We start from the raw sequence: 14248 nt of genomic DNA on the forward strand, positions 1-14248 counted from the left end.
TTCCGGGCGGGGGGGTGTGAACTCGCTGAGTTCCGGGCAGCGGGGTGTGAACTCCCCGAGTTCTGGGCGGGGGTCACCGCTCACCAGGCTGCCTCTGGAATGCGTGTTCACACCGACCGGAGCCTGGCTCTGTTGGAGCCGCAGAGCGAACGCCGCACAGAAGCAGGTGCCGTCTGCGCCCCCCGCCGCCTCGGCCTTCACAGTGCTGGTCACGCCCGAAGGTCATCGTGTTCCCGAGCTTCCTTTGGTGGTTGAAGATAAAGTTGAAGGCTGCAGGAAAACCAGGGACGCCGTTTTGCTTCTTAAGAAACGTCACGCCAGGAACGACATCACAGGGGTCCGTGCCTCGCAGCGAAGGGCAGCTGGCGAGCAGAAATGAGAAACTTGTCGCGTCCGGCGCAGGGGGCTGTGCATCACCTGTAATGCGGACAGCGGCCTCCTCACAGCTCTCAGAGATGTCCCTGGAATCACTCTGCTTAACATAAGCAAACTGCATGTTTTGGAACTGGCTCCTGATGGCGTGTGGGCCATTTCTGCATTCAGATCGAAGCGCTTTCCGCCAGGTAGATGATGTGTGTGCCTCCCTCAGGAGTAACCCCCACCTGCCGCACACAGGACGCTCAGCACAAACCTCAGCTGAATCTCATGGAAGCTGAACGCGCGTACAAAATCCATGCCCCAGATCGCCCCTCTCCGTCAGGCCAAGGACCCCGCTCCGGGCAGACAAAGCTGCAGCAGCACGAAGCCAGGCCGAAAGAGACAGGGCTGCAGGTAAGCAGCCTGCGGTCGGAGGGAAGGCGAGGAGGCCGTCGGCCTGAGAAGCCGAAGGAGGCTTTGGTGGGAGAAAGGGCCGCCGCCGAGGAGCCGGCAGCTGAGAAGCCCGCGGACAATGTACAGGTGTCTCTCCCTGAAGCCAGACCGCTTCGGACAGCGCATTTTGATGAAAACCTGATCAAAGAAGGAGGAAAAAAATCCACGAAGCCAGCTTTTCTCCGCAGCATTTTAGAAATTCCTAGAACCCTGTTACTGCGATCCCGGGACTCCGTGCCAAAGCGTTAAGAGCATGTCATGTATGGCGGAGCCGTTAACAGGCGTTCATCCTGGGACCAAAGGAGGACTCAGACCGCACCTTTTTTCTTTTTCTTAGAAGTGGAAACATTAAACGTTTCTGAACTCGTGTGGATGTTTCAAATCATAGGAAAACTGTTGTGTTTTTAAACTCGGTCGTTAGGCAGCCGCCGGCCCGCTCCCCCGGAGCAGCAGGATAACGCAGTCTCGCTCGCTCCTGAATCACCACCCGCTCGCCTTCGCTTGCAGTCAGACGCACGCGTGGGCTCCCGCGGCCGCCGGAGCAGCTGGGGAACGCCACCACGAGCAGCAAGTCGGTGCTTCGTGGCTGCGCCTGTCGGCGACCCGATCTTCACGTGGGCAGCCCGCAGCCGGCTGCCTCACCGTGTGTCAGACCCTGGCCGTTCAGTGTCCCCCTGCGTCACGACGATCTGCGTGTTAGCAGACAGCAGCGCCGCCCGGTCCCTCGAACTCCAAACAAAGACTGATTTGCCTGGTTAAGGCCTCCAGTCTCTAACGCAGTCAGCAAATCTTTGTTGGTAAATAATTGCTATCGAGCAGAGTTTTAATATAAATTTATGAGTGGTGTTTTATCACAGCTTGGGGCTGCAGCAGGCATTGAGTGATGGATTTCAGGTAGCACTTACATTCATTACATTAACTTTGTAAGTTATTTAAAGCTTGTACGCTTAACATTGCTTTTGGCTTTCAGTGACCTCTTGGGACTAGGCAAAGAATACACATGACTAATAAAGAAATTGCAGCCAGAAGACAGTTCTATTCTGCTCTCTCTGCCATAGAGAAAGAAACTTTCTGTATGCAAAAAAAAAAAAAAAAAAAGGCAAGCAGTACCTGCCCGGAATCTGATGTGGCTGTAAGTCATTAAAATCAGTCTTTCTGACTGTCAGTAAATTAACTAGGTGGTAGCAATTAGGACAACATTTGCCATTTTTAAGTAAGATATGAGGAATGTTTTAGCTGTCGCAGAGCCCTAACATTTCTTACTGTGCAAAAGATGTTAAAGCTTTAAAGCTGGTCTGGAGGGTGAAGTGACTCACAGGGAGGTGGCTTAACATCAGGGTGACGAGTGGAGGGCGTTGCTCCTGACTCTCCCTGCTGCGTTGGTTCCCTGCTGCTGGTAACCACCCCAAATCATCGTGGTTTAAAATGATAACCATTTCTTTATTTCTCGTGATTCTTTGGGTCAGGAGTTTGGGCCAGGCACAGTGGGGACAGCTCATCTCTGCTTCCCGACTGCCTTCTGGGGCTGGAGCATCCGGGATCATTTCTTCAGTCACACGTTTGGCGCTTCTGCAAATGTGGTTGAGACAGCGGACGGGGATGCCAGCAGGTCAGAGGCCGTTCTGTGTCTGAGACCTCTGTCCTCCTCCATGCATCTCGGGGTCTCTCCTTCCTCTTAGCTTCCCCAGCAGCAGCATCCAGTCTCCCATGAGGCTGCGAGGGCTCCCGGAACGTAAAAACAGGAGCCGCCAGGCCTTCCGAAGGCTTCAGCCAGAGTGGGCGCGGCTGTTTCCACCGCGTTCTGTTGGTTTAGTTGAGTCACCGGGCCAGGACCACACAGGAGCTGGCCTTCTTGAGGGTCATGTTTAGAGACTCGTGACTTTGGTCTGCCCTCCCACCTGCAGAATACTCTCCCCTGTCCCCAGATATGCCAGGTCTCGTCCTGTCATGGCACCCAGCTCAGGCTTGACATCCAGGATCGTCATCTACATCAGGTGCACATGTGGATGAGGCTTCTCATATACGATCCTTTCCATCTGAAGACCAGCGTGCTCCAGAGATGAGTTAGGTTACAAAAACACACACGCACACACACACACGCACACACACACTGACAGGGACAGGAGACCAGCAGACACTCTCATTCCACAGTGCAGCGGTCCCCAACCTTTGTGGCACCAGGGACTGGTGCTCTTAGGAGAATCTGATGCCTGAGGATCTGAGGCGGAGCTGAGGCGGTGATGCCGGCGCTGGGGAGCAGCTTAGATACAGAGGAAGCTTCGCTGTCTCCCCCGCCGCTCACCTCCTGCTGTGCGGCCCAGTTCCTAACAGGCCATGGACCAGTGCTGGTTCGCAGTCCGAGGTTAGGACCCCTGCCATAAAGGACAAGAGGGACAGGAGACCTGCAGCAGTTGCTGGTTCCTTGCAGGTCTGAGCCCAGCAGGCACGTGTCGTCACCCACCCTGCTTGGGGTGCAGGGAGTGTAGCCTGCTCCCAGGGGCGCCTCCTTCACCCTGGCCTCTGCCTTCTGAGCCGACACTCCTTTTCCAGAAGATCCGGCCCGTCGTCCCAGCCTGCTTCCCGCTGCCCTTGAGCTGAGGGCCCGGGCACCTCTTTTACTTTGAACTTTGTGCCTTTTAGTGCTGTGTGGTACAATTCCTTTAAAATCCTTGTGGGTGACCTCGGTATCAGATTACTGTTCATTTCATTAGACCAAAGCCAGTCCACAGCTCCTTATCTCTAGAAGGGCCTGAGAGGCCTTGCCTTCAAGAAGAGGGTCTGATCACCACATCCTTGATGGGGTCTGCGTTCCAAGGTCACACCTCCCGACACCCCCTGATTCGATCTTTGTTCCGAGGCCAGTCCTGACTCTGGGTGTTTTCTATGGGGGGGTGAGAAACAATTTTTCTCATAGTTCAGTCCAGCAGGGTTTTTAAAATGGGAATATTTTTTCTAAGCCTGCTTGAAGGCTCCCTCCTTCCAGATCCGTCAGAACCGGCAGCGGGTCCAGCGTTCTGCCCAGGAATCGCCTCGGCCGGGCCCGCTGAGCTCCTAGCCTGCAGCAGCCATCCCCGCGGGCAGCCGTCTGGAGCCCTCGCCTCCAGCCTCCGCTGCAGCCAGCCTCCGCCAGCTGCCTGGTTCCCGGCCAGTGCCATGTGATCCTTATTTTTCGGTACAGCAGTTCAGGATGCTAGTTCTGTTTTTCTTATCTATTGTTACATCAGGATCTACCCCCGACCAAACGTAGCAGTTTTAGAAAACCTCTGTTGTTTCTTATGATTTGGCGGTTCAGTACCATGGACAGAGCCCAGCACGGCTTTTCTGTCAGAGCTCCCCAAAGCAGGTGCCAGGATTTCTGAAGTGTTGCTCATGCTGCTTCTGTTGGTTACGGTGAGCCTCGGGCACCCCCGAGTCGAACACCACATGCATGGTGCTTTGGGAGCCATCTGGGACCAGCTGCCAGGCTGGCCATGCACGCGGGGCAGGTCTCATTACCTCTCTGCCTCAGCGTCCTTCTCTGTGAAATGGGGGTGATGCTGCTGGGTACCGTCAGGTCCATCGTGAGCTCTCGGCCGCTGAATACTTGTAAAGCTCTTAGAGCAGCCCCTGGCTCACAGGGGGCCCAGCGTTGTATTATGTTGAAATAAAAGGTTTTTGATGGATTTATAAGGCACTTGAAAGTCAGATAAAGCATTAACAATAACTGACGTCTACACTGTGATAGATGGTCAGTGAGAAACAAGCTTAAGCAAGAGATCGTTTTTACATGTACAAAAGTGGCATCTGAAGGACAGACCAAGGATGCGTTTTGACATCCTGCCATGCGGTTTTGCCCTGGGTCACACAGGATCAAAGAGACTTAGAAGCCGAAGGGCCGTTTTCACTTGCCGATGGGAACTGCCCACCCCGGTGTCTCGGGCAGAGAAACCCTCTGGCCTCTGTCATCTTCTGGCAAGTGGGATTGTGGCTTCATGTCCTTTAAAAGTTTAAAATGAGCTATTTTTAGGGCTTTCCATTTTCTTGGTATTTAGAGTAGAAAGTGTGTGTGTTCGGGGTGGTAGAAGCACAGGGGGCTCAGCCCAGGGCAGCGAGGGGCTGGCGCATCTGTAGACATTTGTCCCAAAGGGAGGCAGTGGGTTCGCTCTCTCCCCTTGGCACTTCGGGGGGGTCCTGTGTTCCGAGGTGGGTCACACGGTGGCAGAGAACTAGAGCCTTCTGCTTGGGGAAGAGGCCGGGACTACGGAGGCCGTGTAGCTGCACAAGGAGCCGAGACTCAGTCCCTCAGCGCGAGGGCGCGTGCAGGAGAGGCTCCGCTCCCAGCCTTGTCCCCAGAGGGCGGCGGACCCCGCTCAGGCGCTCCAGCCACGGGAGCCCTGGCCACGGGGACGCTCGCGCGGGACCGCCACCCTGGGCAGGCAGAGGACACGCGAAAACATAGGTCTAGAGGATCAGCCCGAAGGGTTTAACAACTTCTCGGGTTTCTTTTCGACTCTGCGATTCCATGATTCTCACTTTGCACAAAGAGGAAAAAAAAAAAAAAGCAGTGTTCAGATGACTTTAAGCAAAAAACAAAACACATATTTGACCCAAAGAAACTGTTTCTTGAGTCTCCGCCTCTGTAGTCCAGCTGAAGCTCTTTTCACAAAAGTTCATCCTGCTGGCTGTCCCCGGAAGTCCCAGCCACATGCCACCAACTCGTCACGGAGCACGTGTCCCATCGCGGTTTTCGGGATGGGCTCCTTTCATTATTTATAAAAGGACAGTGTGCGGGTTGCCAGCTCCTCCTGGTGTGAAGCTCACTCTCTTTTAAAGGTTAGCGCACGGGAGCAGAATTGGGTCCTGCAGTCACAAGGCTGTGGGCATCACGCTGGCCTTTCTCGGGACACCCCTTGGTGGAAGTGCGTGTCTGTGGGTGGCTGCTCTCTGTGACAGGATGGAGGTCTCAGGTGGCCTAGCCGTGGGAGGTCTGGCGCCTTCATCCGTTGCCCGCCACCTGCTTCTTACCGAGAAGCTTCTTGTCCTCTCAGCCAGAAGTCACAGGCATGAAGCCTGCCTGCATCTGGCTGCAGACTTGTTTGGTTTGCCCCATATTACACGCAAATAGTATATGTTCTGTTTCCGACATGTTAAAGTAAGGAGCCATCACATAAAGCTCCAGTTTTCTCCTTCTGGTGGATAATCAGGAAACCTGGTGACACAGGCACAGAGACCCACAGACCCGCCGTGTCACACGATCCGGGGGCCACTCACGGGGACGGGGCCCTGGTGTGTCCTAGGTAAAGGACTCACTAAGTGGTGGCTTCTCTTGCTCGCAGCAGCCCTGACTTGACCACCCCATTCCTGGGGCGCAGGGCATGCCTGGGGTCCCCTACAATTTAGCAGACAGGAACCCCCTGTCTGCTAAAGATCCCAGGATCCATACGCAGCGTATTCTAAGGAACATATTTGGATTTGCGTGTGTTAGAGCTTGTGTTAGAGTTGTCTGTTCTCTCCCCGCGTGAATGCACAGGACAGGCACGGGTCAGCCCCTGCAGTCGTGGGTCCTCACTGCCCCCTCGGGGGTCGGCTGGAGGTGGCCCCCGGGATCTTGAGTGACAATGGCATTTGTGCTCCGGGAGGAGGAGCCGGTGGTTCACGACTGCAGGCTTTAGGCCAGGCCGTGCAGGGGGCCCTTGGAGGTGTGGCCCTGTGGTCACTGCCCACAAGCAGGACTTAGCAGCCCTCTGCAGCGGCATGGAGGAAGAGGGCAGGATGGCCGGCCCTGGCACTTCCGGTCACTTAGCAAGTAGCCTGGCCTCTGTGGCTCAGTCTTGTCTGTAACAAGTTTCTGGAATCACGCTGCCACCCTGACCTGTTGCTTGTGGGAGCAAGTGACATTGAGCATGACAAACACGGAAACGCATCGATGCTCGTTAGCGCTGGGGCCGTTTACGGAAAGGTCACCTTTACTTGGCCCAGTTCTGCTGCACAGTAGCAGCCGGGTGGCCGAGCATCGGTCTGCAGGGCTTCGGGGTGGGGTGGGGCGGGGCACTGACCCCTGCTGAGCCGAGGGCTGATGGCAGAGCTGGCCCAGTTCTGCCGCACAGTAGCAGCCAGGTGGCCGAGCATCGATCTGCAGGGCTTCGGGGTGGGGTCGGGGTAGGACACTGACCCCTGCTGAGCCGAGGGCTGATGGCAGAGACACGGCTCCTGGGGCTCCAGCTGCCCTTCAGGCCCGACCTTGCCAGCCCTAGAGGTGTCCACGTGGTGTGTGCTACGGTTCCCCAAGGGGAGCCATCGAATCTGTTTCAGATTGTGAAGGTTTGGACTTCGTTTTTCCAAGATGCCACATTTTCTTGACCCCAAAACAAACCAGTCTAATCTAGGTCCCTGCCGACGTCATCTGTTCAGGTAGTGGGAATATTTTTCTTTATCCTCATCAGGCAAAGCCCTCTGGCCCTCGCTGAGGACAGGAGAAGCGTGGGCGTCGGGGTTCGCTCATGACAGAGCCCGCGAGCTGGCCGCCTGCACACGGAGCCGCGTGTGTGAGCTGAGGCCTGCGTTTAGTCTAGGCGGGGAGGGACAAAGCCCGAGCAGCTCTCAGCCACCAGGGACACCGTAGTGACCCCTTGGTCTGGTTGGAATTCCATCTGAAGTGGATGGTAGCAGAATCTGAGCCACAGAGGAACTGGTGTGAGGCTTAGTCGTGCTAAGTTTCAAAATCTTAGTCATCCCGCGGGGGAGGGAAGGGTGACGATTTTAAGCAGCTGCTCATTACTGCATCACAGACAGGGACTGCGCTGTCCCCCCAGCTCTTGCTGGCTCACGTGGTGGGTTTCGCATCGCCTTGGTGCGTAACCAGCGTTTTCCTCCGGGCCTGGCTGGCTCAGCGCCGTGTTTGGTTTGTACTGGTTTTGTTTCCAAGGAATCAGAGGAGGTCGTGTGTTGCCACGTCGTCTTTTTTTAAATAAAAGAACTTGCAGAGAAATCTTCCGAAGGTCCGCTTGTGAGTTGCTTCAAACTTTGAAATATTGTTCCCCCAGAAATGATGTTTAAATGGTGGTCACAGTCCCAAGCTGGCTCACAACCCATCATATTTATGCCATTTGGTATAAGAAACAGTATCCTCACGCTAGTCATAACTAATTGGAACTGGAACTAACTTGCCGCATTAAAACGCTTGCTTGGTTTCTTCTCGTTTTGCGGGTCCTGCGGGTTGGCAGAATCTGGAGGTCGATGGCGGCTGGTTGCACCCCCGAACCCCCACGGGGGCGGCGGCCGCTCCAGGGTGTCGAGTCCTGTTTCGGACGTGAGCGTTCCCTCTGCCTCGGTCCGGGTGGATGAACCAGCGTCGGTCTTCGGGCCCCTCCGTCCTAACCGTGACCATGAGCGTCTATACACGGACAGGAAGAGGAAGAGCGAGGCCGGAGGGCCTCTGTCCATCTTCTTCACATTACGTGGACCGAAGTTAGAAGCATCCAGAGAGGGAACCAAGTCGACACCGCCTGAGTGCGGGAGGCGCACAGGGAGGCAGAGGCTCCAGGTCGAGGCGGAGCCAGTGCCGCCGCCGGGTCCCTGCACCGGGGGCCTGGGGATGTGGCAGAGGGGTGGCCGGCAGCTGGCAGCCGCGGCGAGAATGGGTTCTCCCCGGTCGTCAAAGGGAGGTTGGACCGCACCGGCTTCGGCAGCGTGTTGCTTTCCGATTCTGAGTGTTTTTCTAGAAGCTCTGATACGATTTCATTAAAAATGGATTTAAAGCGAATCACACACAGCTTATCTGTTAAACGCTGTTGCTGAGTTTGCCCATGGAATTCCATTTTTAATGAATTAAAAATCTAATACGGAGCACTGTAGAAAAAACTCCTTGTTTGTAAACCTCGTAAGGTAAGAATACAGTTAATGTCTTATCATTAGGAAAGGAAAGTTCGGTTTCCTTTCTTAAAACGTTGTACCTGCAGGTGATCCAGATGTGCTCACCCCTCGGTCGTAAGGAAGGTACAAGGCAGCACGTCACGGTGGTTTGTGTTACATGTGTCGAGCCGACGGCAAATCTTTCCATCTGTTCTGTTAGTACTGCGAAGTTAAGCTCCCCACACGCATCGACACGGGAGGAAATCGGTTGGTGTATGTGTCGTATATAAAAGAGAGAAAACCCAAGTCGCCGAGCTAATAATAACTGATTTCCATTTAAGATGGCAGCGAGAAAATGAAAGTTTAAAAACTTTTTAAGTTACCTCCGTGCCTACTTTTAAGAGAAACTTACCCGAGACTTTCTCGTTTGTACCTGTTAAGTCACGCTGGGCTCCTCTCCCACGCAGGGCATGCTGCTGAAGCGGAGTGGCAAGTCGCTGAACAAGGAGTGGAAGAAGAAGTACGTGACCCTGTGTGACAACGGCGTGCTCACCTACCACCCCAGCCTGCACGTGAGTGTCGCCCCCGGGACCGGCTCGCGGGCGTGGGGGCGGCGGGCGCTGACCGTGGGCGGTGTCCCCGCTTCGGAAGAGAGCCGCGTCTGGTCTCCTGCCCCGCCACGGAGATGACGGGGAGCGAGACACCCCCTTCGAGCGGGCGGGTCCCCTCCCCGACACTCGGGCCGCGGCTCTCGTGGATTCTGCGCAGGGTGGCCATGGAAGGACAAGCGGAGCCAAGAGGAAAGAGGAGCAAGTAGCACGTGGGGGAGGAGGAGCGGGCGCCTCGCAAAAGAGAGGAAAGGGCTCGGGCGCGATGGGGCTCGGGCTCGGCCGAGCGGCCGGGGACAGACGCAGTGTCGGGGAGACGCCGCTCACCGCTCGGGGTCTCCTGGCAGACAGGAGCGCAGTGAGTGCGCGGGGCGAGAGAGGTTTTGCTCTGTGCTGACGAGCTTCGTCGTACTGGCGGTTTAGGACAGAAGGACGGGAGGATTACTGCTGTTACCCTGCGGCAGTGCCGGCGAGCTGCCCGTAGAGGTCTTTGGGCAAAACCTGAGGGTGGGCGTTAGCGATGACCCCTCGGCCGCACGGTCCCCAAATCGCACCTGTTTAATCTGCCCTAGCGTGTAGATTAGGATATACGGTGGTCACTGGTCAGTCGATTGTCTCACTGTGTTAAGCTTTTGATTTAAGTAATTTTAAAATGACGTCGTTATCGACAGGAAGTTAGAAATAAGCATATTGAGGAAAATGAACCTCACTCCCCAAATACCACCTGGAGACCATGACTGCTAGCGTTTCGGGGTGTGCGCTCCCAGCCATCGTGTGCCTTCCGCAAGCATGCGGTCACCCCAGGTAGGCTGCCTGGGGAATGACAGGTCACACGCACCACCATTTCTAACGGGCGTGTAATAGGCATCGTGCACATGTGCCCTGATTGATCTCACGCCATCTCCAGAAGGGACGCTTGGCAAACAAACCTACCCTGAACCGTTTTTACTGTTGTAAGTGACTCTGATCGGCGTCCTCTGTTTACATCTCTGCGCACTTGTCCCTCGCCCTGGGACAGATCTCTCGCCGTCGGCGTCCTGAGTCGGAGAGCACGCGTGTCATTACGGGTTTCCGGACGTGCGGCCGCATTCCTAGAAAGATGACCGGTTCGCCTCGGCCAGTGTGCCAGAGGGCTTGTCCCCACCCCACTCTCGTGAACGTTTACCTTAAAAATGTTAAAGAAAACACGTATATATTCCAATATGATGGGTGACAAGTGTCCCCGTGGGTAGAGCGCCCCCAACCCCCATCTTAGTGCTGCCCTGCCCCCCCCGCCCCAGAAACGTGTGAAACCCAGGTGGCAGGACCTCCCGAGCTTCGCCATCCAGTCGTCTCTCAGGATGTAAATTCTTTCTTGTGCCGAGGAAGCTCCTTTGCGCCTGCTGGACTTGTGGTTATGTGGAGAATCCAGTCGGGTGGCTTCTCCCGGAGGCCTCCAAACTAGAGACTCAGCACCAGCCCCGCCCCCACCCAGGCCTCTGGGGCTCTGCAGCCCCCCACACCCCCAGCTCCTGCCCGTTGCGACGCCAAAGCAGTGCCGGGTGTCCACGGCGCTGCCCCATCAGCTGGAGGCTGCCCGCTCGCCCCCATAGGTCTCCCTAAGGCCCCGTCCAGGGGCAGAGATCCAGTCTCTGACCCAGTTGCTTTATGCCGTTTGGAGAGGAAGGTGTCATCACAACGTTCTCGCTAGGACCACCGACCAGCAAGGAGGGAGATCTGATTGATGATGCTTTTCAAGGCACCTCACGCTCACCTGCTAAGCCCAGGCTTGGTCACCGGAACATTCGCTGCTTCTTGCCAAGGGGGAGAAACGGTGACAACAGTAGGCACCAAAAGATCTCTGCAGGGCGGCTGACGCCCACTTCCCAGCCCAACCTCCATATGTTGTATAACCACAGTCGCGTCTCCAAAAATTCTCCCATGCAGGCTTCGGCCCATGGTGCCCCTGGGGGCTTGCCGAGTCCATCTCTCTTCTCTGCGCGTGTGCGTGGATGCCGCAGGGATGCAGAAGAGGGGTGCGGAGGGGCTCGGTTATAGGATTACGTGGCAGGCGAGAGCCAGTGTCACTTTGAAGTGTGGTGCAGTTAATGCCAGTCCCCTGGGAACTGAGATTGTTGATGCAGGTGCATAATTCCCTAAGGGAGCAGCTTAATCTGGGAATGGATTGGAATTACTAGTGCGTGGAGAGATGGCATGAACTCGGTCGTAATCCCTCATCAATTTTATTTGCACGTCCGGGCTGGGGACGAAGGTTTGGAGACACAGCGAGTCCAGGCACGAGTTCGGCCAGGTGCCAGGAGGGGGTCTGTTCCGTGCTGAGTGGTTGGGTAGCTATGGATCCTGGCGCTTGAGTTTGTCTTTGCTGGGGAGTGGTAAGGGGCATTCGGGGGGTGGCCCAGGGGCAGAGGCCAGACCTCCCTTAATTAGACAGGTGGGAGTACGCAGGTGTGTTGCAAATTCAAGTGCCCAAATCCTGCACCGTGAAGAACAGCCCCGTTGTTTTTGTCTGGAAAATTCCAAAGAGCGACAGAACCAAGGGACCTCAAACACCGAGTGCACTGTGACAGCCGCGTTCACGATCCCCAAGATTTGCTGTGGCCGGAAGACCAGTAGGTGGGTTTGTCGGCCGTGCGTCATGATGCCAGAAATGGTTAAATACTGGGGAAATCTGCCCAGATGAGTAGCTTTGGGCTTCATTACTGTTGGTCATACCCCCGTTCCTGTCCACCGAGCGTGGGGGTCTGCATTGATCTCAGATAGCACAGCCCACAGCCCATTCTCTCCAGGGAGCCAAGGAAAAGGACCTGGCTGAACAATAAGATATTTTTAGATCGCGTTTTCCACAAAGATCCAGCGTTTATCAATAGCGGAGTAACTAACGGTGCCAGCTCCAGGTGTGTGCTCCTAAGTGTCGGTGAGGAGGTGATTTACTTGCCGAAAAGGAAACTGGAGGCCTTTTCGGAAGGTGGAGTCTAATCAGGTAAAACCTTCATAGCAGGCCGCGGGCCGGGGCGCCTGAGGAGGCGTCAGACATGTGACATTCACGTGGGCCCCAGGCGGGCCCCCCCCCACGGCCGACGTGACGTGTAGCCCCATGGTGCTCTCTGTGCCCCTCAGACGTGTGTCCCCCATGCACACGTCGCGGCCCCATCAGGCGGGACCCCGGCTCCGTCACCAGCCGCCTTCGACGTGGTGATCACGGTGAACCCAGGGGGCTGGCCCGGGGTCTCCCACCCAGAGGACCGGAGCCGGAGCCAGCGACGGATTCGGTCTCCGTGGAAGCCACGAGGATGCGCCGAGCCGGCACGGCGAGGGCCCTCGTCGCTCTGTTGCAGTTTCTTCGTGACGACGCCCTCGCCGAGAGTTCGGGGTGCTCAGGAGGAGACGGCCACCAGCAGCGCGTCGCTGTTACCGGCATCGGAAGGCGTGGTCTGTGAGGCTGGGCTCCCTCCCAGGGGCTGACCTGGATGGCGCCGGCGTTTGTGGGCCAAATCACCTTCCCAGGGGAGCGTCCCGGACAGTGCCCCTGGACCACGGCAGGCGAGGGCCAGGGGTTTGCCACAGCAGGTACGGAGCCTGTTGCTGGGGGACAGCTGCGCCCTCCAGCCCCTCCCTGCCCCAGCTACGCTGCATCGCTCCCGGCCGGTTCGCCTGAAGAAGGTGCTCGGCCAGCGGGGACTCCCGCTGTAACTGGCTTTGGGCGCCATTACCTGATCTTGCTAAAAAAATTCCTGGTGGTGTTTTCAAATACCTTCACTGGATGCTCTTAAGAGAAAGCTCTCCGGGCAGAGGCCAGCCCCTCTCCTTAAGGGACAGATACGGTTTCCGTATGCCACGGGCGTCCCGGCAAGTGTGACTGTGAGAGAGCATCCTGGGGCCACGAACTGCACATTTCCACCCCAAGCAGACGTTGTGCAGACACCGCTGTGGCAGGTGTGTGGCCCTGGCCGCACCCGGTGCTCGCGGAGTCCCAGCCGAGTGACAGGCTCTTCCAAACCGAAGCTTCGGAAAGAGGCCGCCGGGCACGCATCGGGGGCAGCGGGCCGGGCCGCACCGCTCCGGCGGGGTCGGCGTGAGGCTCCCGTGCGCCTGGAACAGGTCAGCTGCCAGGAGGAACCCCAGCGCGGTCCCCGAGGGCCCCCTGCTGCCTCGGAACCCGGGCACGTTTCTACGTGCGCAAGACTTCGTAGCAGCCCACGTCGTCACTTGCTGCGGGTCAGCGCTGTGTCCGGTTCCCCGGGTCGCATCTTCTCCCCGGGCCCGCGGGTGTCTCAGTGCTGCGGCTCCATCCTTGGATGCGTCTTGCTGCTCACCGCCGGCCCCGAGCTCAGCTCACGCACAGGTGACTTGGGGGACCACAGCCCTCAGTCCCTGTGCGCCGCGGCTTGGCCTCTCTCATCCGTTTAGCACAGGCTTCCCCTGCACGTGATGCAGGGGTGGTTAAGAAGCCCTTTCCCCAGGCATCTTCCCTGCTGTCGAGACCCAAGCAGCTCTGCGGGGGAGGGGAGAGCCCCTCTCTGCAAGCAGTGGGACAGCCGCCCGTGCCTGGCCCGTCACAGGACGTGGCGACTCGCCTGGAAGTCGGAGGGGAAATGGGCAGACTGTCGATCCCACCCAGACTGAGGACGTTCCCTAAACGGTGCTGTTGTCAGGGCCTCCGGCCCCGGGTGCCCTCGCTCTGGCTCCACGAAGCCCTGGGCCCACCCCTCCCCACCCTCCACCCCTCCACCACTGCCGCAGGTCTGAGCCTGCTGCAGCCCTTCCCCCAGAGTTTAGGAGCCGTCTGCAGTGGCTGCCACGGGCAGATGGGGTCCCCGGACCTCCTCATTGTAGGCAGAGAGCAGGAGGGAGGCGTGTTGGCGGGTCTGGACCCCAGGTGTCCTGGAGAGCAGTGGCTCCCACCCTGGCTGCCGATGACAGCCACAGGGTCCAGCGGCAGGCGCGGGGTAGCTGGGCAGCCCAGTCGTGCTGACTGGGGAGGCCGCAGGGGACCTGCCAGC

General features: G+C 57.3%; 1 protein-coding gene across 1 annotated transcript in view; it reads left to right on the plus strand.

Annotated features, from left to right (window-relative positions):
* Nucleotides 1–14248, plus strand: part of AGAP1 (ArfGAP with GTPase domain, ankyrin repeat and PH domain 1) — a 432072-nt gene that overhangs the window by 288267 nt on the left and 129557 nt on the right. Inside the window, exon 10 of the mRNA XM_025045420.1 lies at nucleotides 9108–9212. Coding sequence (XP_024901188.1) covers nucleotides 9108–9212 — 105 coding nt within the window. The remainder of the gene's footprint in view (nucleotides 1–9107; nucleotides 9213–14248) is intronic.

The sequence above is a fragment of the Pteropus alecto genome, unplaced genomic scaffold (genome assembly GCF_000325575.1).
Source record: "Pteropus alecto unplaced genomic scaffold, ASM32557v1 scaffold143, whole genome shotgun sequence".
NCBI lineage: Eukaryota > Metazoa > Chordata > Mammalia > Chiroptera > Pteropodidae > Pteropus > Pteropus alecto.